Source organism: Babylonia areolata, chromosome 3, assembly GCF_041734735.1.
Source record: "Babylonia areolata isolate BAREFJ2019XMU chromosome 3, ASM4173473v1, whole genome shotgun sequence".
Classification (NCBI taxonomy): Eukaryota; Metazoa; Mollusca; class Gastropoda; order Neogastropoda; family Buccinidae; genus Babylonia; species Babylonia areolata.
The window spans coordinates 57,447,206-57,475,124 of NC_134878.1; the positions used below are offsets into that span (position 1 = coordinate 57,447,206).

Below are 27,919 nucleotides of genomic sequence, written 5' to 3' on the forward strand. Positions count from 1 at the left end.
TGTGTGTGTATGTGTGCGTGTGTGTGTGTGTGTGTGTGTGTGTGTGTGTTTTAAAAGCAGCGCGGCCTGTACGACCCGTCAGGAGCTCTTGGAGAAATGCCACGACTAACGCCCAAGTCATGTTCCTCTGCACCATGGTCACAAAGTTTTTCACCGCTGTTGCCTCTTTAAAGTGCCTCCTCCAGGCTGTCTCCCACCTCCCCCACCCACTTTTGACCGTCGCCTCTTCATCTCCGCCACACCTACACACGGCACCACGTCACACCCAACACGGCACGAGCGGATGGATGAAGTTGGTAAGTACTATCTTATTTGGCCATGCCCCCAAGATACAAACTTTCCTACTTTCAGTCAAAGGCGGATCGGGAGTGGTCGTAATTAATTAAGCAGAGTGGGTGAGACCTGTCTGCTTCTTAATTGGGAGAAAAGGAATGTTCGGTATGTGCGTAGCGGGCCTAATTAATGACTCTCCGTGAGAGGTGGTTTTGTAGGTCCAGGGAGAGTGACCTGGGGAGAGAAGGGGGTGAGGGGGGGGGAGATATGTACGTCCAGTGAAATGGGTGGGAGGGGGTTGAGCGGGGAGATGTGTGTACGTCCAGAAGGGAGTGAGGGGGAGAGGTGTGTACGTCCAGGGGGAGTGAGGGGGGAGATATGTGTACGTTCAGAAGGGAGTTAGGGGGGAGATATGTGTACGTCCAGGGAGAGTGAGGGGGGAGATATGTGTACGTCCAGGGAGAGTGAGGGGGGAGAGGTGTGTACGTCCAGAAGGGAGTAAGGGGGGAGATATGTGTAGGTTCATGGGGAGTGAGGGGGGAGAGGTGTGTACGTCCAGAAGGGAGTAAGGGGGGAGATATGTGTAGGTTCATGGGGAGTGAGGGGGGAGATATGTGTACGTCCAGAAGGGAGTTAGGGGGGAGATGTGTGTACGTCCAGGGGGAGTGAGGGGGGAGATGTGTGTACGTCCAGAAGGGAGTAAGGGGGGAGATATGTGTAGGTTCATGGGGAATGAGGGGGGAGATATGTGTACGTCCAGAAGGGAGTTAGGGGGGAGATGTGTGTACGTCCAGGGGGAGTGAGGGGGGAGATATGTGTACGTCCAGAAGGGAGTGAGGGGGGAGATATGTGTACGTCCAGAAGGGAGTAAGGGGGGAGATATGTGTAGGTTCATGGGGAGTGAGGGGGGAGATATGTGTACGAACAGAAGGGAGTAAGGGTGGGGATATGTGTAGGTTCATGGGGAGTGAGGGGGGAGATGTGTGTACGTCCAGGGAGAGTGAGGGGGGAGATGTGTGTACGTCCAGAAGGGAGTTAGGGGGGAGATGTGTGTACGTCCAGAAGGGAGTTAGGGGGGAGATGTGTGTACGTCCAGAAGGGAGTTAGGGGGGAGATGTGTGTACGTCCAGGGGGTGTGAGGGGGGAGATATGTGTACGTCCAGAAGGGAGTTAGGGGGGAGATGTGTGTACGTCCAGGGGGAGTGATGGGGGAGATATGTGTACGTCCAGGGAGAGTGAGGGGGGAGAGGTGTGTACGTCCAGGGAGAGCGAGGGGGGAGAGGTGTGTACGTCCAGGGAGAGCGAGGGGGGAGAGGTGTGTACGTCCAGGGAGAGCGAGGGGGGAGAGGTGTGTACGTCCAGAAGGGAGTAAGGGGGGAGATATGTGTAGGTTCATGGGGAGTAAGTGGGGAGATATATGTGTACGTCCAGGGAGAGTGAGGAGGGAGAGGTGTGTACGTCCAGAAGGGAGTAAGGGGGGAGATATGTGTAGGTTCATGGGGAGTGAGGGGGGAGATATGTGTACGTTTAGGGGGAGTGAGGGGGGAGATATGTGTACGTTTAGGGGGAGTGAGGGGGGAGATATGTGTACGTTCAGAGGGGAGTTAGGGGGGAGATGTGTGTACGTCCAGAAGGGAGTTAGGGGGGAGATATGTGTAGGTTCATGGGGAGTGAGGGGGGAGATATGTGTACGTCCAGAAGGGAGTAAGGGTGGGGATATGTGTAGGTTCATGGGGAGTTAGGGGGGAGATGTGTGTACGTCCAGAAGGGAGTTAGGGGGGAGATATGTGTACGTACAGAAGGGAGTTAGGGGGGAGATATGTGTACGTTTAGGGGAAGTGAGGGGGGAGATATGTGTACGTTTAGGGGGAGTGAGGGGGGAGATATGTGTACGTCCAGAAGGGAGTTAGGGGGGAGATATGTGTACGTTCAGAAGGGAGTTAGGGGGGAGATATGTGTACGTTCAGGAGGGAGTTAGGGGGGAGATATGTGTACGTCCAGAAGGGAGTTAGGGGGGAGATATGTGTACGTTTAGGGGGAGTGAGGGGGGAGATATGTGTAGGTTCATGGGGAGTGAGGGGGGAGATATGTGTAGGTTCATGGGGAGTGAGGGGGGAGATGTGTGTACGTCCAGAAGGGAGTTAGGGGGGAGATGTGTGTACGTCCAGAAGGGAGTGAGGGGAGAGATGTGTGTACGTCCAGAAGGGAGTGAGGGGAGAGATGTGTGTACGTCCAGAAGGGAGTTAGGGGAGAGATGTGTGTACGTCCAGAAGGGAGTTAGAGGGGAGATATGTGTACGTCCAGGGAGAGTGAGGGGGGAGAGGTGTGTACGTCCAGAAGGGATTTAGGGGGGAGATATGTGTACGTCCAGGGGGAGTGAGGGGGGAGATATGTGTACGTTCAGGGGGGGGGGGGAGTGAGGGGGCAGAGGCCTACAATACCATGATCCCCATCACTCCTCCCAAGAATACAAGTATTCTCCTCCCAACAATACCATTATCCCCACCTCCCTTCTCCACAATACCATTGTCCCCATTTCCACTACCCACAATATCATTACCCTCCATCACCCCTCCCCACAATACTATATCCCCCCGATACCAATATCCCCATCACCACACACACACACACACTCACACACACACACACACACACACACACACACACACACACACACACACACACACACACAATTATGGCGCCTCCCCCCCCCCCCCCACTCCCACCCCCCATCCTTTACCTACAGCCAGTGGAGTTCTAGCAGAAAGCGGGGTTAATCGGGTGGAATGACCGTTGGTGGCGGGGAAGTCGAAGGTAACGGGCACTGGTGTCAATATTGACAAGCCTCGAAGAGGTCTGGGGTCTAGCACTGGAGGCAGGGGCAGGAAGGGGGTGGTTGTGGGGGAGGGGGCATGAGGGGGGGGGGAGGGCCGCACTACTGAAGACGTCACAAGGGCGGATGATTATCCCCCCCCTCCCCCCACCGTGCAGTGCGCCTCGCCTCCCCTTACTGCCCCTCACTTCCCGTGCCTGGAAGGGGGGAAAGGGCAGACAATTACTGTCAGTGTCGGTACATCATTGGTGCTCGCCACCCACACCGATACAGGATACCTTATGTCCCTGCCTGTTCATGTTGTTGTTTTTTTCTCTCCCGTGCCTATATACACTCTATGTATGTATGTGTTTGTAATATCACTTTTCCTTCTTGTTTGTAATCTCACTTTTCCTCCTCCTCCTCCTCCTCGTCGTCGTCGTCGTCCTCCTCCTCCTCCTCCTCCTCCTCTCACATTCCTGCTTGTCTGTAATATGTTTTGATATGTTTTCTTGATACTTGTTACCAACATATCAAAATTTTCCTTTTAGAAACCTTGTTTGTGGATTCAGAATGAACTGTTCACATTTTGGCTCGGAAGTTTTAGTGTTCTATATGATGTTTATTTAGCTGAGGATGTATGTGAAGAAAATGTTAGTTTGTGTAACGTTCTGGAAGTGAAAGTACGTAATAATTCCAGAAGTTACTAGAAAGTTCCTGAAAGGATATCCCTTCCTGTTTTCTGTCGTTGGAATATTCTATGTATCGTGATTTTTTTGTTCCGTCATGATTGTAGAACACTCGGTTTCAGTGAAAGGGGCATATTTTGGTCTTTCAGAAAGAGATGGGTGGAAGAATACCAATTTGAGTGAGGCTGAAGGTGGAGTCTCTATTTGAGTATATTTGTATTTGCATTTGTATTTCTTTTTATCACACCGATACAGGATACCTTATGTCCCTGCCTGTTCATGTTGTTTTTTTTTTCTCTCCCGTGCCTATATACACTCTATGTATGTATGTGTTTGTAATATCACTTTTCCTTCTTGTTTGTAATCTCACTTTTCCTCCTCCTCCTCCTCCTCCTCGTCGTCGTCGTCGTCGTCCTCCTCCTCCTCCTCCTCCTCTCACATTCCTGCTTGTCTGTAATAGACACACAGTGAAGGGTGGGTGGACACAGGGTGGACACATAGACACACAGTGAAGGGTGGGTGGACACAGGGTGGACACACAGAGAGACAGTGAAGGGTGGGTGGACACACATAGACACAGTGAAGGGTGGGTGGACACATAGACACACAGTGAAGGGTGGGTGGACACATAGACACACAGTGAAGGGTGGGTGGACACAGGGTGGACACATAGACACACAGTGAAGGGTGGGTGGACACAGGGTGGACACACAGACACACAGTGAAGTGTGGGTGGACACAGGGTGGACACACAGACACACAGTGAAGGGCGAGTGGGCAGCGGGTCGACAACGACAACACACATTGAAGGGTGGGTGGACACAGGGTGGACAGAGGGGACACAGGAGAGAGGAACAGACACACACTGAAGGGTGGTTGGACAGTTCAGCAAACAGCGTTGTACGGGAGACAAGATTTCTCTGTGTGAAATTCGGGCTGCTCTCCCCAGGGAGAGCGCGTTGCTATACTACAGCGCCACCCCTTTTTTTTCTTTTTTTTTTCTTTTTTTTCCCTGCGTGCAGTTTTATTTGTTTTTCCTATCGAAGTGGATTTTTCTACATAATTTTGCCAGGAACAACCTTTTTGTTGCCGTGGGTTCTTTTACGTGCGCTAAATGCATGCTGCACACGGGACCTCGGTTTATCGTCTCATCCGAATGACTAGCTTCCAGACCAGCACTCAAGGTCTAGTGGAGGGGGAGAAAATATCGGCGGCTGAACCGTGATTCGAACCAGCGCGCTCAGATTCTCTCTCGCTTCCGAGGCGGACGCGTTACCTCTAGGCCATCACTCCACTATATTTTGACGTCAGTGAAGATTAAAATGGTTAAATCTGGGTATCTCTTCCTCTTATTTTTCCTCTTCCTCTTCATGTTTCTTCACTCTATTATTAATTGTGAAATGTTTTGCATATGCTTGTGTTGGCAAGGATTTTGCACTATATGAGGGAATATGTGCATGTTGGTGGGATGGACATGGTGTAATTGTGTCCGAGAATTTGTGTTCAGTGGTGTGTGTGTGTGTGTGTGTGTGTGTGTGTGTGTGTGTGTGTGTGTGTGTGTGAAATGGAAATGCAATTGTGTATTTCTTTATCGCAATATTCTTTTATATAAATATATATAAATATATATATATATATATGCATTTTGTTGTCATTGTTCCTCTTCATCTGCTTGTTTCTTCTTTCTCTCTATCTCTCTGTCTCTGTCTCTCTCTCTCTCTCTCTCTCTCTAATGACTGTGGTTGTTGTTCTTTTTGTTGTTGGCGTGAAGTGTGTGACTGGGTGATTTTGGTGTCTGCGCAGGACGGGAAATGACAGCATCTCACCACACAGACAGCGCCCCAGTGAACGGAAGTGACGTCAGCATGACCGTGAACGACAGCTCCCAGGTGACTTTCGATGACGTGTACGGCGAGGATTGGGCGTGGGGGTCTGCGGAGGGCGGGAGGGAGGAGGCGGTGGCACTGGCGGTGGTGTACGTGCCGGTGATGGTGGTGGCGGTGGGGGGCAACGTGCTGTTGCTGGGGGTGGTGGGGGTGGACAGGAGGATGAGGAGGTCCGCCCCCAACTTCTTCCTCTGTAACCTGGCTCTGGCCGACCTGCTGGGTGAGTCTGTGGTGTGTGTCTGTGTCTGTGTCTGTGTGTGTGTGTATATGTGTGTCTGTCTCTGCCTGTATGTGTGTGTGCGCGCGCGTGCGTGCGTGTGTGTGTGTGTGCGGTTGTTGTTCATCTATTTCACATCTGTTCACTAAGAATGATTTTAGATGAAAACGAAAGGAAAGAAAGGGCGGACAGAGGTTGGACTGAGGATGGACACACGAAGTGAAGGTAGGATGGACACAGGATGGGCACAAGGTGGACACAGGGTTCAGAGGGGGGTACACAGATACACAGTGAAGGGTAGGTGGACAAAGGGTGGATAAAGCATGGACACGCAGACATAGAGTGAAGGGTGGGTGAACACAGGGTGGATGAAGCAGAGACACACAGTGAAGGGTGGGCGGACACAGGGTGGACACACAGACACACAGTGAAAGGTGGGTGGACACAGGGTGGACACACTGAGAGACAGTGAAGGGTGAGTGGACACAGGGTGGACACACTGAGAGACAGTGAAGGGTGGGTGGACAAACAGACACACAGTGAAAGGTGGGTGGACACAGGGTGGACACACATAGACACAGTGAAGGGTGGGTGGACACAGGGTGGACACACTGAGAGACAGTGAAGGGTGGGCGGACACAGGGTGGACAAACAGACACACAGTGAAAGGTGGGTGGACACAGGGTGGACACACTGAGAGACAGTGAAGGGTGGGTGGACACAGGGTGGACACACTGAGAGACAGTGAAGGGTGGGTGGACACAGGGTGGACACACAGACACACAGTGAAGGGTGGGTGGACACAGGGTGGACACACTGAGAGACAGTGAAGGGTGGGTGGACACAGGGTGGACACACTGAGAGACAGTGAAGGGTGGGTGGACACAGGGTGGACACACTGAGAGACAGTGAAGGGTGGGTGGACACAGGGTGGACACACAGACACACAGTGAATGGTGGGCGGACACAGGGTGGACACATAGACAGACAGTGAAGGGTGGGTGGACACAGGGTGGACACACAGACAGACAGTGAAGGGTGGGTGGACACAGGGTGGACACACAGACAGACAGTGAAGGGTGGGTGGACACACATAGACACAGTGAAGGGTGGGTGGACACAGGGTGGACACATAGACAGACAGTGAAGGGTGGGTGGACACAGGGTGGACACACAGACAGACAGTGAAGGGTGGGTGGACACACATAGACACAGTGAATGGTGGGTGGACACAGGGTGGACACATAGACACACAGTGAAGGGTGGGTGGACACAGGGTGGACACAGTGAAGGGTGGGTGGACACAGGGTGGACACATAGACACACAGTGAAGGGTGGGTGGACACAGGGTGGACACATAGACGCACAGTGAAGGGTGGGTGGACACATAGACACACAGTGAAGGGTGGGTGGACACAGGGTGGACAGACACACAGTGAAGGGTGGGTGGACACAGGGTGGACACATAGACACACAGTGAAGGGTGGGTGGACACAGGGTGGACGAAGCAGAGACACACAGTGAAAGGTGGGTGGACACAGGGTGGACACATAGACACACAGTGAAGGGCGGGTGGACACAGGGTGGACACATAGACACACAGTGAAGGGTGGGTGGACACAGGGTGGACACACAGACACACAGTGAAGGGTGGGTGGACACAGGGTGGACACACAGACACACAGTGAAGGGTGGGTGGACACAGGGTGGACACACAGACACACAGTGAAGGGCGAGTGGACAGCGGGTCGACAACGGGGATATACACAGACACACATTGAAGGGTGGGTGGACACAGGGTGGACAGAGGGGACACAGGAGAGAGGAACAGACACACACTGAAGGGTGGTTGGACAGTTCAGCAAACAGCGTTGTACGGGAGACAAGAGAGCAGCAATCCCACACACATCTCTCCTTCAGGCGGTGTGCTGGTTGTCAGAGGAGGTGTCGAGAGATGGACTTTGTAATGGAAGTAGTGATAGTGGTAGATGCAGAAGCGCGTTTGCCTGCGAACGCGCGAATGTGAGAGAGAGAAAGTGTGTGTGTGTGTGTGTGTGTCTGTCTGTCTGTGTGTATGTATGTCTGTGTCTGTGTGTATGCCTCTCCGTCCGTTTTTCTGTTCCTCCGTGTGTCCATCCGTCTGTCTCATGGTCTGCAGCGCGCTGTCTGTTTGTCTGTCTGTCTGTATGTCTTACGGTGCACAGTGCACTGTCTGTCTGTCTGTCTGTCTGTCTATCTGTCCCATGGTCCACAGTGTACTGTCTGTCTGTGTCTGTATAGGTGGGTTTACATGATGCATTACAAAGTTTACCAGAGGGTTTACATGAGGGGTTACAAAGAGTACAGGAGGGTTTACATGAGGTGTTACAAAGCTTATAGGTGGGTTTACATGAAGTGTTAGAAAGCTTATAGGTGGGTTTACATGAGGTGTTACAAAGCTTATAGGTGGGTTTACATGAGGTGTTACAAAGCTTATAGGTGGGTTTACATGAGGGGTTACAAAGGGTTTAGGTGGGTTTACAGTAGGGGCTACGAAGATTATAGGAGGGTTTACATGAGAGGTTACAAACTATTTAGGTGAGTTTACAAGAGGGGTTACAAAGGGTTTACATGGGGGGTTACAAAGGTTATTGGTGGGTTTACATGAGGGTTTACATGAAGGCTACAAAAGTTATAGGGGGGTTTACATGAGGGGTCACAAAAGTTATAGGTGGATTTACATGAGGGATGACAAAGATTATACGGGGCGTTACATGAGGGGTTAAAATGGTTACAGGTGAAGAGCTCGCTTTTCGCAACCCGCCTGACCTGGTTTGTCTCAACACATCCAAACCCCGTATTTTCAAACAGCATTGAAGCCTTTTTCGGCTAGGGATTACACCACGGTATTAACTTGTTTGTTTTAAGTGTGTTTTCATATAACCGGAATGCTTTTTGCGATCAAAGATTACATCACCACCGGCTATAACAAATACATTTCAAGATGAACAGCGAAGAAGTTCAGACTGGCAAGGGTTAATGCGCAATTCAAAGAGGGATTAGTTGCTGAACATTCAGGCCAGGTGGTTGTCTGCCCATTTAACTGCCGGGATATCTCCCCGCTTACTGGGGGTTTATTTTGCTCCCTAAAGTGGAATCCGCTGCCCACAAAGCTAACCGGGAGGGATGGGAGTGTGGCGCCAGCCTGTGGCAACAGACAGACGTCTCCTGCCCTAAAGCCTTTCGCTCAGCCATCGTCGACACGTAATCCGCTTTTTACTTTTGTGCCCATCACACAACGCTCCGCCCCACCCGCCCCGCCTCTCTCTCCAACCCGCACTCCCCGTCATGTCTGCAAACAGCTTAACCCCGAACCCGTTTCAGTTCTCTCAGCAATTCCTGACTTGTGAAAGACATGGAAACCAGGCAATGTTTTGACTGACACAGGAACCAGTCGGAATAATTACTGATGAAATAACCAGTCGGGTGCATTATTTACACAGGAACCAGTCAGAGACACGACTGACACGAGAACCAGTCAGAGTTATTACTGACACAGAATTATGAATGACACAGAAACCAGTCAGTTATGACTGATACAGGAACCAGAGTTATGACTGACACAGGAACTTGTCAGTAATTACTGATACTGGAACCAGTCAGTTATGGCTGACAGGAACCAGTCACAGTCAGAGTTAGGACCGACACACGAACCAGTCACTTATTACTGATACAGAAACCAGAGTTATTACTGACACAGGAAACAGTCACAGTCAGAGTTATGACTGATACAGGAACCAGTCAGAATTACGTTTTAGAATACTCATGGTCAAAATGATAGCTGACATGTTGGTGTTCAACAATTTTGTTTCCGTTTCAGGGGTAGGGATGGCGTTTACATCTCCTATGGAGGAGAGGATAGGGAGGGGAACTGAAGACGGGAGGGGATGGTAGGAATTGAGCATAGACATATATTTCTCTCAGTGGGATTGAGGCGAGGGGAGATGGTTTGTGAATCACGGTGAGCTAGGTGTCAGCGCGTTGTGTGGAGCTTGCTATGTAAAACAGCTGTTGAAACAGAACCCGCGAGCTGAACACGTGACGGCCAGATCTCACTCACGCCGGCCAACCTGCCCGCACTGAACGTCCTGGAAAACAGTCTGAGAGACTTGGGGGTTCGGGCCTGGGACGGGCGGGGGGTGGGGGTGGGGGCAGGGGAGAGGGGTGGTTGGAAGGGAGTGAGGCCGGAGAAGAGGAGGGGGTAGACGATGTGTGATGAATGGATTCATCAGGTAACAGCGATCTTTTTTCCACCTGTGAGAAATGTGATCAGTGTGGGTTGTATCGCAGTCTGCTATCACTGAGCAAAACCATTTCTGCCACGTTTCCCTTATTCTGCTGCTTCTCTCCACAGAGTCAGTGATGTGTGGAGTGTGAAAAGGTAATAGACATCCTACTCAGCTTCAACACCGTGTACAGGGCTCGTGAGGGAATTAGATAGTGACAGGGTGGAGGAGAGGTAGGGGGCTGAAGTGATGATGGTTTGATGATGCCTTCAGATACCCGTGTCTGATGACTTGGCCACACACCAGTGGTGGGGGGGGGGAGACGTAAGGGGGGATGAAGTGATGATGATTTGATGATGCCTTAAGATACTGTACCTGTGCCTGAAGGGCGCAACAGCCGGGTGGTAAAAGCGTTTCGCTATCAGTCTGTGAGTCCCGGGTTCCAGTCCCGATCACGGAGCCTGGTGGGTAAAAGGTGGAGATTTTTCCTCTCTCAGGTCACGTCAACAGATGTGCAGACCTGCAAGTGCCTGAATCCCCTTCGTGTGTGCATATATATATATATATATATATATGCAGAAGATCAAATACTCACTTTAAAGATCCTGTAATCCACATTACCGTTCGGTTGGTTATGAAAACAAGAACATACCCGGCATGTACCCCCCCCCCCTCCCCCACACACACACACCCCTCCATGTGTCATACACGTAAAAGCCAACTCGTGTATACGAGTGAGAATGGGAGGCACAGCCCACGAACGCAACAGAAGATGGTATCTGTGTCTGATGAATAGCCACAGACCTAGGGGGTGGGGAAGGGTGTCACTAGGGGTGACATGTTCCTGTGACACTTTTTGTTTCAGTTCTGATAGTTTTGCACTGACCCACCAATCTTCCGTCCTCTCACAATCTCACACCAAAGACAGGCAGATTTTTTTCAAAAAAGATCATGAACTTGTAATCAAACATTCAGATATAAAACGGGGTGAACAATACTGGATGTGTGAAACTTATCTCAAAAAGTTGCCGGAAATCTCATTCGTTCGTAAGCTGAACTCCTGCCTGATGAAATTTTCTTGATTAAAGGTCACTAAAAGTTCAACCGACATCTCTAATGCTGCAAGTTTGCAAGACTGATAACGAAATTCTATAGAGATTAATTTGCCGCTCACAACAATAGTAACCACTCGCGCCTTTTTTTTCTCTTTTTTTTTCTTCTTGAACTTTGAATATCAATAGAACAGCAACAGTTCGTCAGTGGTGTACGCAAATTTTGATATTCTGTTCATGTGTCTTGTGCTGAAACACACACAGGCACTAATATTCAAAATAAAATTATTCTATACATATATGAATTTAAAAATCTCCTCTTTGTACTTTTTTGTTGTTTCATCACCGTTTCATTAATTTTCACTAACCCCCAAAAGAAGTCTTCTATTAACTAGTTCAATATAGTGTACACGTTTTATTGCAGAATACCCCTGGAATGAAACAGTTCTGTGAGTGTCACCTGTAACGGTTGGAACAGCAAACAACAGGACGCGGACAAAACACACAGATCGCTAATATCGATCTTGTCTCCGTTTCGACTCCACCAACCGGAATAAATGTAGATCGCTAATATCGATCTTGCCCTCCTCCCCCCTCCCCCCGGAGTTTCATCTCCACCAACCTGATTAAATGTAGACAAAGTTCTTATTTACTTAATTCTTCAAACTTGTAACCTTGGATGGAGATCGGCGTGAAATAAAGGGATCAGCAACGATACTTGACTCTCGTCGAAGAGTTTATATTTAGAGCTTTGTTGGTATTACGTAACCTCCGGCGACAGAGTTTTGCTGACAAATTTTCTTCTTCTTCTCAAACACCTTAATAATAATAATTATTATTATATCTATATAGCGCTGAATCTTATGCAGAGACAAATCAAAGCGCTTTCGCACCAGTCATTCAAACGCATGCATAACTCTAAAACTGGAAATAAAACGAAGACAGGAAGAGGCAGGGAAGGGAGGTTATTTTGGAACGAGGTGGGTTTTAAGGCCAGACTTGAAACAGTTGAGTGTGGAGACCTGACGAAGAGAAAGAGGAAGTTCATTCCAATTACAAGATCCACAGACAGAGAAAGAACGGCGGCAACAGTCGAGTGTTTGAATCTGGGTATGCGTAAACATAGAGTGCTGATCTTGTATTTTATTCTGTGTGAGACAGGGAGCCAGTGGAGATGCTGCAAAAGAGGAGTGATGTGCTCAGATCTTTTCTTTCTGAGGACGAGTCGGGCAGCAGAGTTCTGTATGCGCCAGAGTGTGGCTGGGCTGGGGTAGACCCGAAGGCGCTGAATGACAGCTCCTTCGAGAAGGGGGGTGGGGGTGGGGGGGGGGGGGGGTCAGTGGCGAACGGGGAGTGGGGGAAGAGGAAGAGGAGAGGGGTGGAGTGAAGATTCCAGAGCCTGGACAGAAATGCTTATTTTCGGGAAATTGCTGGCAACGTGTGTGTGTGTGTGTGTGTGTGTGTGTGTGTGTGTGTGTGTGTAGTTTCAATTTGGTTTTCATCCGGGGTTTTTATTTATTTATCTATTTATTCATTTTCTTTCTCTTTTTTTATCATCATAGAAATCGTGTTCTTAAGCCTAGATTTTCCAAACGCTTATACCCCCCCACCCCCGGACCCCCATTTCCCCAATCCGCCTCTCTCTTTTTTTCTTACCTGAAGAATACGTTTTTATTGTTTTTCCTCTAACAGTTATTTTTTTTTTTACCGTTGTCATGATGGCCTGAGCCATTAAAGTCGTTCAGCGTTCAGTTCAGTTCAGCTCTCTCTCTCTCTGTCTCTGTCTCTCTCTCTCTCTCTCTCTCTCTCTCTGTCTCTCTCTCTCTCTCTCTGTCTCCTGTCTCTCACTTTCTCTCCATCTCTCATTCTTTCTCTCTCTCTGTCTCACTCTCTCTCTCTCCCCCTCTCTCTCACTTTCTCTCTCTCTCTCTCTCTCATTCTCCTCTCTCTCTCTCTCTCTCTGTGTGTGTGTGTGTGTGTGTGTGTGTGTGTGTGTGTTCAGATGTGTGTCATCTCCCCCACAGAAAGAAGGGTAGGATACGGTGTCCGTGTCTGTCCGGAAGCGGAGGCAGGGCCACGGATCCTTGATGTATTCTGAACTCCGGTTACATCCTCCGGCAGTTGACTCCGGAAGAGTCACGTGATCCAATCCCCCCCCCCCTCCTCCCCGTCTGCACGCGCACACTCTATACCCAATCAGATTCGCTGTCCCCAAGCTCGGCCTTTTTCATTCTCCATTCTCCATTTCACAAGATTCCAGGGTGATCCCCGCCTTGAACCCCTTTACATGATCCGAGTTCGGGCCATAGAGACTGGGAGCTTTACCCATAATGCATCATGCAATTCCTCCTTATTCCCCCCCCCGCTCCCCCACTTCTCTCCTCATCCTGGACTCCGTTGTGATAGCATGATGAATAGTAAACCAGTTCTTCTGGAAGATGCGTCAGCCTCAAAGAACAGGTCGGGAGCTCGCGTTAAAAGCGCTACGTTAGTTTACAGATTCAGATGAAATGAACCTGATCAACTGATTTCGGTTTCTGTTTCTAGGAGGTGTCAAGAGTGCCGACTGATCCATATTCATTACACCACAATTGCTGTTAAAAATACAGGAGCAGATGCCTGACTTTCGTATGAACCCAACACGCTGATCAGGCCTTGAGAGAGAAGAGGAGGATTTTTTTTTTAATGCCCCGTCACACATATCGGTGATTGAAGACATTTTGTTAAAGTATTTATGAATACATTTGAGCATTATCGGTTAGAAGGGGTGGGAGATGTGAATGAATGGAGGGTTGGGGGAAACTGGGCAAATGAGGGTGAAATGAAGGTGAAATTTGAAAAAAAAAAAAAAAATTCTAAATACGATTTCAGGAAATTACTTAAAGGACTTCGTAAAAGAGAAGTCGTTAAACTGACAAGCGAAACAACTGATAATGAACGCAAAAAAGTCAAAAACATCAACGTTCTCAGTCACTTGTGAAGACATACTTTCGTGTACATAAGGCTTCATCAAGCTACAGTCAAAAAAGCTACAGGCCTTGAGAGCCTACCCTAGGTTTGGGTAAAACATTATCGTAAACATTCACACTGGTATCTAAATATAGTCCAATCGTCACGTGCTGTTGCGTTGGAGAGTCCTTGAGCGTGTGGGTTCGAATCCCACTCTCGCCCTTTCTCCCAAGTTTGACTGGAAAATCAAACCGAGCGTTTAGTCCTTTGGTTGATTGGTTGATTGATTGATGTGGATACTTATATAGCGCCTATCCTCGGTCAGAGACCAAGCTCTAAGCGCTTTACATACACGGGGACATTTGCACCACAGGCTGCCTACCTGGGTAGAGCCGACTGACGGCTGCCACTGGGTGCTCATCATTCGTTTCCTGTGTCATTCAATCAGATTTCAGACGCACACACATACACACTCAGACAGACATGTAACATTTTACGTGTATGACCGTGTTTTGTTTTTTTATTTACCCCGCCATGTAGGCAGCCATACTCCGTTTTCGGGGGTGTGCATGCTGGGTATATTCTTGTTTCCATAACCCACCGAACGCTAACATGGATTACAGGATCTTTAACGTGCGTATTTGATCTTCTGCGTGCGCATGCACACGAACGGGGTTCAGGCACTAGCAGGTCTGCACATATGTTGACCTGGGAGATCGGAAAATCTCCACCCTTTACCCACCAGGTGCACCGAGATTCGAACCCAGGACCCTCAGATTGAAAGTCCAGCGCTTTAACCATTCGGCTAATGCACTCGATGATGCAATAAACCGAGGTCCCGTGTGCAGCACGCACTTGGCGCACTGAAAAAGAACCCATGGCAACGAGAGCGTTGTTCTGGTGGCAAAATTATGTTAAAAAATCCACTCTGATCGGTGCACAAATATACAAGCATGCACTGAAGGCCTGACAAGCGCATCGGGTCACGCTGCTATCAGGCATCTGCCTAGCAGATGTGGTGTAGTGTATATGGATTTGTCCGAACGCAGTAATGCCTCCTTGTGAAACTGATTCTGAACTGCTGTTGTGTTGGAAAACTTTCCATTTCTCATACATTTTTGAATGCGAGGCTTCATAACCTTTTGTACCCAGCTTTCTTGAAAGATCGTTTAAAGATTTTGTCGACAGTTTCTTGTTATCGTTTGAACTTTAAGAAGATTTGCTTCACAGTCCAGTTGGACATTTACTCTAAATTTTCTTCTAAGCTTGCAGTTTATGAGACCTTGATCTTTTATACATAGACTCTTCGTGTAAAAACAGCCCACCTTGTGCATAGACGTTAAAGGTAAAGTAAGGCGACTGTTTCAGACAGGTAGGCGACTGATTCAGACTGGTTGGTGACTGACTGTTCAGGTGTTGTGATGGCAAATGAAGGACAGATACGTTCTGATGACTGATTAAGGACAGGCGCGATGACTGATGGACAGGTGCGGTGATTACTGATGAAGTTCAGGTGTGGTAATGACTGATGAAGTTCAGGTGTGTTGATGATTGATTAAGCACAGGCGTGATGACCGATTAAAGGACAGGTGTTGTCATGACTGATGAAGGACAGGATGTCGCAATGAGTGATTGACAGGTATTGTGATGACTGGTTAAAGACAGGTACGATTGATTAAGGACAGGTGTGATGACTGATTAAGGACATGATGTCGCAATGAGTGATACACATTTATTGTGATGACTGATTAGAGATAGGTATGATTGATTAAGGACAGGTGTGATGACTCATTAAGGACAGGATGTCGCGAATGTGTGATGAACAGGTATTGTGATGACTGATTAAAGACAGGTATGATTAATTAAGGTACAGGTGTGATGACTGATTAATTAAGGACAGTATGACTAATCCAGTACAGGTGTTATGTTGACTGATGGACAGGTGTGTGTGTATGTGTGTGTGTGTGTGTGTGTGTGTGTGTTGCAGTGGGCTTGTTCTGTATCCCCATCACAGCGGTTCGGTACCTGTACCAGGTGTGGGTGTTCGGGGAACTCATGTGTAAGGTCACCGGATACCTGCAAGGTGAGCACTGCAGCTCTCACCTTTTTTTTCCTTCTTTCTTCCTTCCTTCCTTTTTCTTTTTCTTTTTTATTATAAAATCAACGTTTTATTATTACCATCATCAACAACAGCATTACAACATCCACAACAAATCATCATCAACAACAACAACATCCATAACAGCATAATAGAAGAACAAGAACCAGAACGGGAACAACAACAGCAACAACAAAAAAAAGATCATCAAAATGAAGGCGAGGAATGGAATGAAGGAGGAAATAGAAAAAATGGGGACAGAAAAAATTCGAACAACTGAAACAACTATTGTTCGTCCCTAAGTCCTTCCCTTCTTTCTTTCCTTTTTTTTTCTTTTTTTTTTTTCTTTTCAATCCTGTGGTCAAAGTAGCAATTACACATTGCCTCTGCATGCACTGATGCAATCACGCAGACGGACATGGTTGTCATGGTGGTCAGTTATAATCATAGACGGAACTGTAAAGCCTCCCCCAGGACATAGCAGAGTTGGACGTCACATTTGCGTAGTGTGGGAGGGACTGTCATTCCCCGTACTGACCTGTCCCGCCACACCCGACACTGTATCGATCACCGCCCAGGGCGCAGCTCCATCCATGGTCTGCTAACACTGACGGGTGCGTATTTGACGTCTCCCCAAATCATACACTCGTGTTCTGCATTGGCGAACAGCGAGGTTCTTGTAGTTCGCCTGCAGGACGTCACCGCTTCTCACAAGAGCTGAATTCGTAGAACTGTTTCGTTGTGACGAAGGATCCGATCCATTGACCACTTTGCATGCACGCTTTTCTTGTGCCTCTGCTTGAATAAAGTGATGAACTCAGCAGTAATTTATGAATACATGTGATACAAAAGAGATAATAATACCAATATCGATGAAATAAAGCCACTGTAAATCTCTCTCTCTCTCTCTCTCTCTCTCTCTCTCTCTCTCTCTCTCTCTCCTCCTCTCTTATTCTCTTTAAACGTCAAAGTCAAATAATTGCTTTTTCATATCAAGGAAAATGAAAATGACATATAGTGAAAAGACTTTACACACATTGATGTTTTCCTAATTTCTCAGTGCGCACACGCACACACACAAACACACGCGCGCACACACGCACGTACACACGTACACACACACGCGCGCGCGCGCGCGGGCACACACACACGCACTCACAGCATGGTCATTGCAATAGCTAAAAGATAATATTAATCCTCCTGGAAAATCAACGAAATGAAAGAAGGTGTAAGTTTGCCATCTTGCCCAATTAAACTAGAAGATAAAAGAATATGTCCAATGCATAGAAGGCAGAAACATTTGCAGAAATGTTCTCATTGTCTATGGACTTGAAAGGTCTGTCACCTAGAAACAGAAAACATAGAACCGTAGGAGAGGGTAACAGTCAGTAGAGTGATGGCCTAGAGGTAACGCGTCCGCTTAGGAAGCGAGAGATTCTGAGGGCGCTGGTTCGAATCACGGCTCAGCCGCCGATATTTTCTCCCCCTCTACTAGACCTTGAGTGGTGGTCTGGACGCTAGTCATTCGGATGAGACGAAAAACCGAGGTCCCGTGTGCAGCATGCACTTAGCACACGTAAAAGAACCCACGGCAACAAAAGGGTTGTTCCTGGCAAAATTCTGTAGAAAAATCCACTTCGACAGGAAAAACAAATAAAACTGCACGCAGGAAAAAATACAAAAAAAAATGGGTGGCGCTATAGTGTAGCGACGCGCTCTCCCTGGGGAGAGCAGCCCGAATTTCACACAGAGAAATCTGTTGTGATAAAAAGGAATACAAATACAAATATCAATGCTCCGCTCACATTCATTAAGATTGAGGACGCACTGCTGTCCCCCCTTAACAAGAAAACGTACATTGAACTTGGTGCAGTCTCCACTGATATGCTGAGACATTTACCAGAAAATTTTGTTTTATTGTTGAGCTTCTTTTTTTTTTTCTTTTTTTTTAAATTTTATATTTTTTATTTTACCTTTTTTCTCCAAATATGCTCGAATGATGGTTTAAAGCCAGCACAATGGAAACAGTCTATTGCAATACCAATTTATGAACAAGGAAAATGCAAAACAGATAAGAACAGTTGCAAGCCAGTTGCACTAACGTCACATACTGGTAAACTAATGAAAAGAATAATTTTGAGAAGGTTGATATGCCATTGCCATAAAAATAAGATCATTCCAATCAGTCAAGCGGGTGTTCGGTGAAGTTGGTGCACAATACTAACAACACTTGTAAAACAACAATTCGCTTGAAGGAAAAATTTTCTGGCAACTCTTTTTGATATAAAGAAAGTCTTGGATCAGATTTGGCATGCAAAGTTACTTTTTAAACTGAAATCTGTTCGCTTAGTAGGATGTCTCCTTGATTATATGCAAAACAAAATCCCAAGTAAAAGAAGTATACAGGTACGAGTTTGAATAGGGAATACGTTCTCATATCCCAGGTCTTCGCATGAGGTTACCCCCAAGCTATGTTTTTGCCCATGTTCTGTTTAATATTTGTTGAACGACATACCCCAACACATTAAGAGACGTAGTCTTTGTGCAATATGCAGATGACTATGTATGTAGAAGAACGTAACAATGAAATGAAATACATCAAAAAGGGTTTTAAACTACATAAAGAAAATATACCAAAGAGAAATAGATAAATTGAATAGATGTGTTGTCGATAATGGTCTTACATTATCAACAGATAAAAAACACACATAGTGCTTTTTAACATGGTGCTAACCTAGAAGAGTTACCAACATTCAAAGTTGAAAAAGAGACAATTCAATACAAAAATATGGTTAAATGTGTAGGGTTATTTCGTACTTCAAAACTAATTTGGAAAGCCCATATTGAATAATGAAAGCAAGTCTATATCAAACACTGTTATCATATCTCATACGACAGTACTCCTACATAATTATTGTCCTTTCACCACAAACTGAAAACATAATCAGATAAACATAAGGCCTCCACTACATCAGTGAACTTTCCACACAAGAAAATCATGCACTGTGAGGGAATCTTTCTCCGATCTTCTCATGGAGGGGGAATTCGAGGCCAATTTCTGGGGAAACGAAAATCCAAATATTATGGCAACGGAAGTCCGGCTACACCTTCTGAATGAATACTGTGATCATTTAAGATTTACACAGGCGACCTACTCCCAGATAGTCGCCAAGCAGATTCAGCTTTCATCATACCAGAACAGAAAACTGAACGATCGTCCTATATTAGAAATTCATCGCTGTCTTGTGGCTCAAAATTGTATTCTTGATTTTCCAGGTTGCGTTTGACAAGTCTTATTTCAATATGAATAATAATAATAATTATAATGATGATAATAAGTACTTAGATATCGCTGAATCGTGTGCAGAGACAAATCAAAGCACTTTCACATCAGTCATTCACACGCATGCATAACTCTAAACTTGAGAAACTTAAGACAAAGAAAAGGCAGGGGAGGGAGGCTACCTTGGGAAGAGGTGGGTTTTAAGGCCAGACTTGAAAGAGCTGAGTGAGGAGACCTGATGAAGCGAAAGAGGAAGTTCATTCCAAAGTCCAGAGACAGAGAAAGAACGGCGGCCGACAACGGAGTGTTTGAATCTGGGTATGCTTCCAGATCCGTATTATATGCTTTAAACTCATCATATTGTAAGAACAAATCTAAGATTTCCTGAAGTGTGAAGAATTTTATATTGATTTTTAGAAAGGGTAGTATTATAGAACAGAAACGTGGACTCTGTATAAGTTTTCAGTGTTTGAACAGCAAAAGATGCGAGGACATTGGGTGAATAATTTTACATTGAAATAACAAAGGGCAACATAATGGAAAGGAAAAGAGGAGTCTATAAACCCGGAGTGTGTTAGTGAAGGAGGGGTTGGGGGCACAGTTTGGGGAATTTTGCATCTCAAGTTAAATTACAAAGAAAATGTTATGGTACAGAAAAGAGGACTGACTTTATTGAAGTTGTCAACTCGTGTTGCTAACAGTGAAGGGAAAAACAAGACGTGTATGACGTGCATGTAGGAATCAGCATCGTGGCCAGTGTGCTGACCATCGTGTTAATGGCCGCTGACCGTTACGTCGCCATCCTCCGGCCAATGAGGAACCGCCACGTCTTCTCCGTGCGGAGAGTGCGCCATCTGGTGGTGCTGACCTGGCTCCTGGCCGCCGTCATCGTCCTCCCTCTCCTCATCGTTCGCAGGGTAGGTGTGTGGGTGGGGGTGTGGGTGTGGGTGGGTACTTCCCCCTCCTCGTCTGTAAGGTGGGGGTAGAATGTGGGGGACTGTGGGTGGGTGCGTCCCCTCCTCCTCGTCCGTGGGGTATGTGTGGGGGTGGGGATGGGTGTGTGTGTGTGTGTCCCCTCCTCCTCCTCGTCAGGTGTGGGGATGGGGGGGGGGGGTGTCCCCTCCTCCTCGTCAGGTGTGGGGATGGGGTGTGTGTGTGTCCCCTCCTCCTCGTCAGGTGTGGGGGTGGGGGGGGTGTCCCCTCCTCCTCGTCAGGTGTGGGGATGGAGGGGGGGTGTCCCCTCCTCTTCGTAAGGTGTGGGGATGGGGGGGGGGGGGGTGTCCCCTCCTCCTCGTCAGGTGTGGGGATGGGGTGTGGGTGTGTCTCCTCCTCCTCGTCAGGTGTGGGGGTGGGGTGTGGGTGTGTCCCCTCCTCCTCGTCAGGTGTGGGGGTGGGGTGTGGGTGTGTCTCCTCCTCCTCGTCAGGTGTGGGGATGGGGTGTGGGTGTGTCCCCTCCTCCTCGTCAGGTGTGGGGGTGGGGTGTGGGTGTGTCTCCTCCTCCTCGTCAGGTGTGGGGATGGGGTGTGTGTGTCCCCTCCTCCTCGTCAGGTGTGGGGGTGGGGTGTGTGTGTCCCCTCCTCCTCGTCAGGTGTGGGGATGGGGTGTAGGGGTGTCCCCTCCTCCTCGTCAGGTGTGGGGGTGGGGGGTGTGTGTGTCCCCTCCTCCTCGTCAGGTGCGGGGATGGGGTGTGTGTGTGTCCCCTCCTCCTCGTCAGGTGTGGGGATGGGGTGTAGGGGTGTCCCCTCCTCCTCGTCAGGTGTGGGGGTGGGGTGTGTGTGTGTCCCCTCCTCCTCGTCAGGTGCGGGGATGGGGTGTGTGTGTGTCCCCTCCTCCTCGTCAGGTGCGGGGATGGGGTGTGTGTGTGTCCCCTCCTCCTCGTCAGGTGTGGGGATGGGGGGGGGGGGGGGGGTGTCCCGTCCTCCTCGTCAGGTGTGGGGATGGGGGGGGTGTGTGTCCCGTCCTCCTCGTCAGGTGTGGGGATGGGGGGTGTGTGTGTGTCTCCTCCTCCTCGTCAGGTGTGGGGATGGGTGGTGTGTGTGTCCCCTCCTCCTCGTCAGGTGTGGGGATGGGGTGTGTGTGTCCCCTCCTCCTCGTCAGGTGTGTGTGTGGGGGGGGTTTCCCCTCCTCCTCGTCAGGTGTGGGGATGGGGGGGTGTCCCCTCCTCTTCGTCAGGTGTGGGGATGGGGGGTGTGTGTGTCCCCTCCTCCTCGTCAGGTGTGGGGATGGGGGGGGGTGTCCCCTCCTCTTCGTCAGGTGTGGGGATGGGGTGTGTGTGTGTCTCCTCCTCCTCGTCAGGTGTGGGGATGGGGTGTGTGTGTGTCCCCTCCTCGTCAGGAGTGGGGTGTGGGGGTGTCCCATCCTCCTCGTCCGTAGGGTAGGGGTGGGGTTTTGGGGGTGTCTGTAGGTGGGTACTTCACCTCTTCCTCGTCCGTAGGGTATGTGGGGACGTGTGGTGTGTGGGAGTGTGTCTGTGAATTGGGTACTTTACCACCTCCTCGTCCGTAGGTTTTGGGAGTTGGGGTGTCTGTGGGTGGGTATATATTTCCCCTCCTCCTCGTCCGTAGAGTGGGTGTTGGGTGTGGGGATGGGTGTGTCTGTGGGTGGGTGCTTCCTTTCCTCCTCGTCCGTAGGGAAGGTGTGGGGTGTGGTGCTGGTGTGGGTTTATCTGTGGATGGGTAATCCCTCTTCCCTTCGTCCATACAGTGGATGGGGGGTGGGGGGTATGGAGGTGTGGGAGCACCCATCATATTCACAATAGCCGAGTGGCTAAAGCATTGGACTTTCAATCTGAGGGTCCCGGGTTCGAATCTCGGTATCGGCGCCTGGTGGGTAAAAGGCAAAAATATTTCCTACCTCCCAGGTCAACATATGTGCAGACCTGCTAGTGCCTGAACCCCCTTTGTGTGTGTATGCACGTTAAAGATCCCGCATTCCATGTCAGTGTTCGATGGGTTATGGAAACAAGAACATACCCAGCATGCACACCCCCGAAAACGGAGTATGGCTGCTACATGGCGGGGTAAATAAACAAAACGGTCATGCACGTGAAATGTTATATGTCTGTCTGAGTGTGTATGTGTGCGTGACTGAAACCTGATTGAACGACACAGTAAACGAATGATGAGCGCCCAATGGCAACCATCAGTCGGCTTTTCCCAGGTAGACAGCCTGTTGTGCAAATGACCCCGAGTTTGTAAAGCGCTTAGAGCTTGGTCTCCGACCGAGGATAGGCGCTATGTAAGTATCCGTATCATTCATTCATTCATTCATTCATTCATTCATATTCATCATCACCACCACAACCACAATGATGACAGACAACGGTCCCCAACCCCAGGTGGAGTACCATGACCTGGGGGTGACCATGCAGCAGCAGCAGCAGCAACAACAACAACAGCTGGCAGTGAACGCGGTGCTCGTGCCGGACCTACCGCCGCACACACCTCACTTCCGGGATTTCCCGGACTTCCCGCACGTGTCGGTGCAGTACTGCACGGAGGCGTGGCCCAGCGCCGGCAGCCGGCAGCTGTACGACAGCGTGCTGGTGGGCGCGGTGTACGTGCTGCCCGCGGCTCTGACCGTGGCTCTCTACACCCGCATCGGGTCCAGGTTGTGGGCGGAGGACCAGACCCTGGCCAGGACAAACTCGTCTGTGTCCGGCCACAACGACAGGGTAGCCTTCCTCTCGTCCCTTTGTGTGTCTTTTTCCGTCTTTGTAGCCTACCTCCCCTCTGCATCTCTCCGTATCGCTCTGTCTGTATGTCTGTCTGTCCGTCTCTCTCTCTCTCTCTCTCTCTCTCTCTTTCTCTGTCTCTGTGAATATTTATATCAATGCATGATGTTTTTCGTGAAATTGTGCACTCGCATTGTTATGACTCAGAGGCCTGACAATTATAATTTTTTTTTAATTTTGACCTCTGTCTGTCTGTCTGTCTGTCTGTCTGTCTCTCTCTCTCTCTCTCTCTCTCTCTCCGTCCATCTGTCTGTCTGTCCGCTGTCTGAATGTCTATCGTTCGGTCGGTCGGTCGGTCTGTCTGTCTGTCTGTCCGTCTTTCGTTTCTAGTCACGGCAACAGGGCGCCTTCCAACCCCTCTCTGCCTCTGTGTCGATCTGTACCTCTGTCGGTCCGTACGTCTCTCTGTCAGTCTTTCTGTCTGTCCGTCGATATATATGTCTCCATTTCTTTTTTTTTTTCTTCTTTACATCAAGCCATCAGTGAAAAAAAAGTGTGTGTGTGTCTATGTGTGTGTGTGTGTCTGTGTGTGTGTGTGTGTCTGTATCTTTCTCTTCAGTCTGTCTGTCGGTCTGTGATTATGTACCTCTCTCTCTCTCTCTGTTTGTATGTTTTGGGCGGGTTTTTGTTGTTGTTTGTTTTTGTTTTTTTGCTTTTTAAAATCTGTCTGTTTCTTTGTCTGTCTTTTTGTTTCTCTCCCACCCCGTTCTCTTTCTCTCTCCTTTCTTCCCCCCCCCCCTACCCCCCACTCTCTCTCTCACCCCCTTCCAATCCTTCTCTTTCTCTCTCCTTTCTTCCCGCCCCCACCCCCACTCTCTCTCTCTCTCCCTCTCGTCTCTCTCTCTCCTTTCTCTGTCTCTGTCTCTCTCTCCTTTCTCCCTCTGTCTCTGTCTGTCTCTCTCTCTCCTTTCTCTGTCTCTCTGTCTCTGTCTCTCGTCTGTCCCTCTGTCTCTCCTTTCTCCCCCTCTCTCTCTCCCTCTCGTCTCTCTCTCTCTCTCTCTTCTTTCTCTCCCTGTCTCTCTGTCTCTGTCTCTGTCTCTCTCTGTCTGTCTGTCTCCACACCCGTATCTTTTACTCTCACTTTCTTGATTTTCACTTATATTTTCCTTGATAGTTTTTTTCCCCCTTCAGCCTTTCTGCCCATTCCCCAGATATGCCTCCCCTCCCATAAAGCAGGCGGCCATTAGTGAATTAAATGTCATCGATTTTTTAAGCTGCTTTAATGACATCTGAAAACCTTAGCCATGGTCAGATAGAAATAGCTGGACATATCCACGGAGGGACCGACCGTTCCCCTTCCCGCCCACCCCACTGTCCCCCCTCCCACTCCCCACCCTCAAAAAGAAATAATTAAGAAACGCTTTCAGAATAAAAAAAAACACTGCTATAGATGGAAGTCATTTACAGCTTAGTCTCTTGTGGAGGACCATGACTCTCAAACCAGGACGCAAGATTGCACCGGTTCTTAGTGATGCAGCCTTGGGGGTTAGTTGGCCTTTGGAAAACGTCCCAATGCCGGCTGTCCAAAAACCCTCTTGGCCGAGAGAATGGGGATGTAACTTGAGCAAGACACTCTCCACTATAATTAAATTCTAGCCCCGTACTATGAGGGGAGTATGTTGGGTACTTTACAGGGTGTATGTGGGGTACGGTATGGGGATATGTCGGATAGTACACATGGGGTATGTGGGGTACTATACAGGGGGCATGTGGGTACTTTTCAGGGGTATTTGGGTACTGTAGACAGTTATGTGGGTACTATTCTGGGGGTATGTGGGTACAACACGGGGTGTATGTTGGCACTTTACAGGGGTATTTGGGTACTGTATACGGTTATGTGGGTACTATTCTGGGGGGTATGTGGGTACTACACAGGGGTATTTGGGTTCTGTATATTGCTATGTGGGTACTGTACTGAGGAGCGTGGGGTGTTATACAGGGAGAAAGTGGCTTCTATACAGGGTTGACGTGGGTGCTAAACAGGGGGTATGTGGGATACTAGATAGGGTTTATATGGGGTTCTATATACGGGTATGTGTGTACTATACGGGGGTATGTGGGATACTGTACAGGATGTGTGGGGGTAATGTTAGGGGTATCTGCTGCTGCTGATGATGATGATTATGGCGATGACGAATACAACATTGACAACGACCAGGATTTTGAAGATGATGGTGGTAGTGAAACGATGGTAATGATGATGTTGATGATGATGATGATGATCAAAACTGACGCTGACGATGACGACGACATCAGGTGGTTAGGCGTCGGCGGCTGGCGCTGGTGATGGTGCTGGTGTCGGTGCTGTTCGCGGTGTGCTGGCTGCCACACTGTGTGGTCAGCCTGTGCCTCACCTTCCTGACGCGGCCCTGGGCTTGGCTGCTGCCCACCTACCCCTTCAGCCTTCTGCTGGCGCACGCCAACTCGGCCCTCAACCCCCTGCTCTACGGGCTCCTCCACAGGGGCTTCCAGCGCGCGGCCCTGGCTGCCCTCCGCTGTCAGTGGGCGCGGCTGGTCAGGACGGTAAGTCGGCCCCCGTTTGGTTTTGTCTGTGTTGTGTTGTGTTGTGTTGTGTGTGCGCGCATGTATGTCTGTCTCTCTGTCTCCTGTTAGACAGTATGTACGTTCCTTTCCCACTCTCCGTCTGTCTTTCTGTCTGTCTGTCTCTTCTCTGTCTGTCTCTGTGTCTGTCTTGTCTGTCTGTCTCCTCTCTATCTGTCTGTCTGTTTCCTCTCTGTCTGTCTGTCTGTCCGTCTCTTCTTTGTACTCTCTCTCTCTCTCTCTCTCTTTCTCTCCCCCCCCCCCCCCCCCCTCTCTCTCTCTCTGTCTCGGGTCTCTATATCTGACCTGATGCCAATGTATTCAGTAGACCAGTGCATTTAAGAAGTGTAACAATGCCATGACTTACGAATATCAACGTGAAGCATAATGATGATCGTACGTGTTTGTTCGTTATAAAACGTGCTCTCCTATAACTGACGACCCTCCACCTCCTCCTCCTCCTCTCCCACAAGGCGGTGACAAAAAGGTCTGTCACTGGTATCCAACCACAGCATGTCCGTCCACTCATGTGTAAACACCCTTAGCTTGTTCGCTGTCTGTGTGTGTGTGTGTGTGCGTGTGTGTGTGTGTGTGTGAGTGACGTGTGTCCCTGTTAGTCAGCCCAAGCTTGTTTGTCTGCATAATTCCCAGCAATTTTTGTAGCATCAGTTCTGCCCCACTCTGCGCAGGGTAGTTTGTTGTGACTTACTTTACTGGTAGTTTGCCTCAAAGACCCCTCCACTTAATGCCCTTCCACGCCAGTGTAAGCCGGTTGATGATGTTGGTTTTTTTTCTGAATACACCCCCCTTCCTCACTTCCGACCCCCGACCCACTCTCCTCACCCATACTGCGTGTGTTTATTGTATGCTGAAATGCGCGAGTGAATGATTGAATGAATGGATATATGAATGAAGAAATGCGTATCTCTTTCATTGAATAGACGATAAAGCAATGAGTAGAAGAAAGAGAGTAAAGGACAGTGTGTTTATCTCGAACTGGTGTGCAGGGGTTGACGTGCGAGAGAAAGCGTTACAGATTAAGTTCTGTGTGCGCGCGTGTGTGTGTGCGTGAGAGAGAGAGAGAGAATGGGGATGAGTTCCTTTTTTTTTTTTTTATAATGGAATGCCCCAAGTGTGATCAATTGCGAAAAAGATGTGAGCCTAAAAAATTTTGCCTCTGAAATCGGTTTAAAAATTTTTGTAATATGCTCCAGGGAGGCAAAAAGAAAAGTAATTTTAGCAACAAATAAGTTCATTAAATTTGCAAATGTTGTCTGGGTAATCTTTGGGGGTTAAAAGATATTTGTGTTTCTCAACTTTTATGTGACATTCTTGTGTATTTGGAAATGTTTGTTTTGGGCATGGAATTACTATTTCATAATAGTCCTCCATACTCCAATAGGAGTGAAAGGATAATTAAAGCTTGTGTGTGTGTGTGTGTGCGTGAGTGTTGTGCGTGCGAGCGTGTGTGTATGTATGTGTGTGTGTGCTCGCTCTGTGTGTGTGTGTGTGTGTGTGTGTGCTCGCTGTGTGTGTGTGTGCTCGCTGTGTGTGTGTGTGTGTGTGTGTGTGTGCGCACGCGCGCGCGCGCACGCAAATGTGTGTGTGTGTGTGTGTGTGTGTGTGTGTGTGTGTGTGTGCAGGGCACCATCAGCAGCCAGCAGTCAGAGAGGTCACAGTTACAGGGATCACTCCGCACCTCCAACAGAGACAGCGCCCGCCGTGACGTCACGCCCTCCTCCGAGCAGCGTGTGAACGCCGTGTGACATCACACCGTCCCTCAGCAGCCGCTCTGCCGACCACAAGATGACGTCGTCGCCTTCAGTGAGGTCATTTATTACAAGCAAAGGGTTTCGTCCTTCTATATAAACAGTTGTTACAACAACAAACTTCGAGACCACAAACAATCTAAGAATCGCGTCAAGGTGTTTATAGTGTTTAACTCACTCAGTACGGCCAGTCCTCTCTTCTCCTCTACACAGACCCCTCGGATGTCCACTGGGTGTCTGAATGACCCAACCTTTAGCTTCCGTCGTCAGAATTGTGGTATTCTTTGTCAGCATTCACCTCTTCAGTGTAAGAGCCTTCCGCTTGTAATATTTTGATGGTGGTAATTGGGGT

General features: G+C 48.8%; 1 protein-coding gene across 1 annotated transcript; it reads left to right on the forward strand.

Annotated features, from left to right (window-relative positions):
* The first annotated feature begins 283 nt into the window (after positions 1-283).
* Positions 284-27,919, forward strand: LOC143280386 (QRFP-like peptide receptor). The gene is made up of 7 exons (XM_076585021.1): positions 284-296; positions 5,578-5,880; positions 16,131-16,226; positions 20,263-20,441; positions 22,862-23,197; positions 25,514-25,780; positions 27,442-27,919. Exons 1-7 carry the CDS (start codon positions 284-286, stop codon positions 27,562-27,564), a joined length of 1,317 nt encoding a protein of 438 aa, XP_076441136.1. The 3' UTR covers positions 27,565-27,919.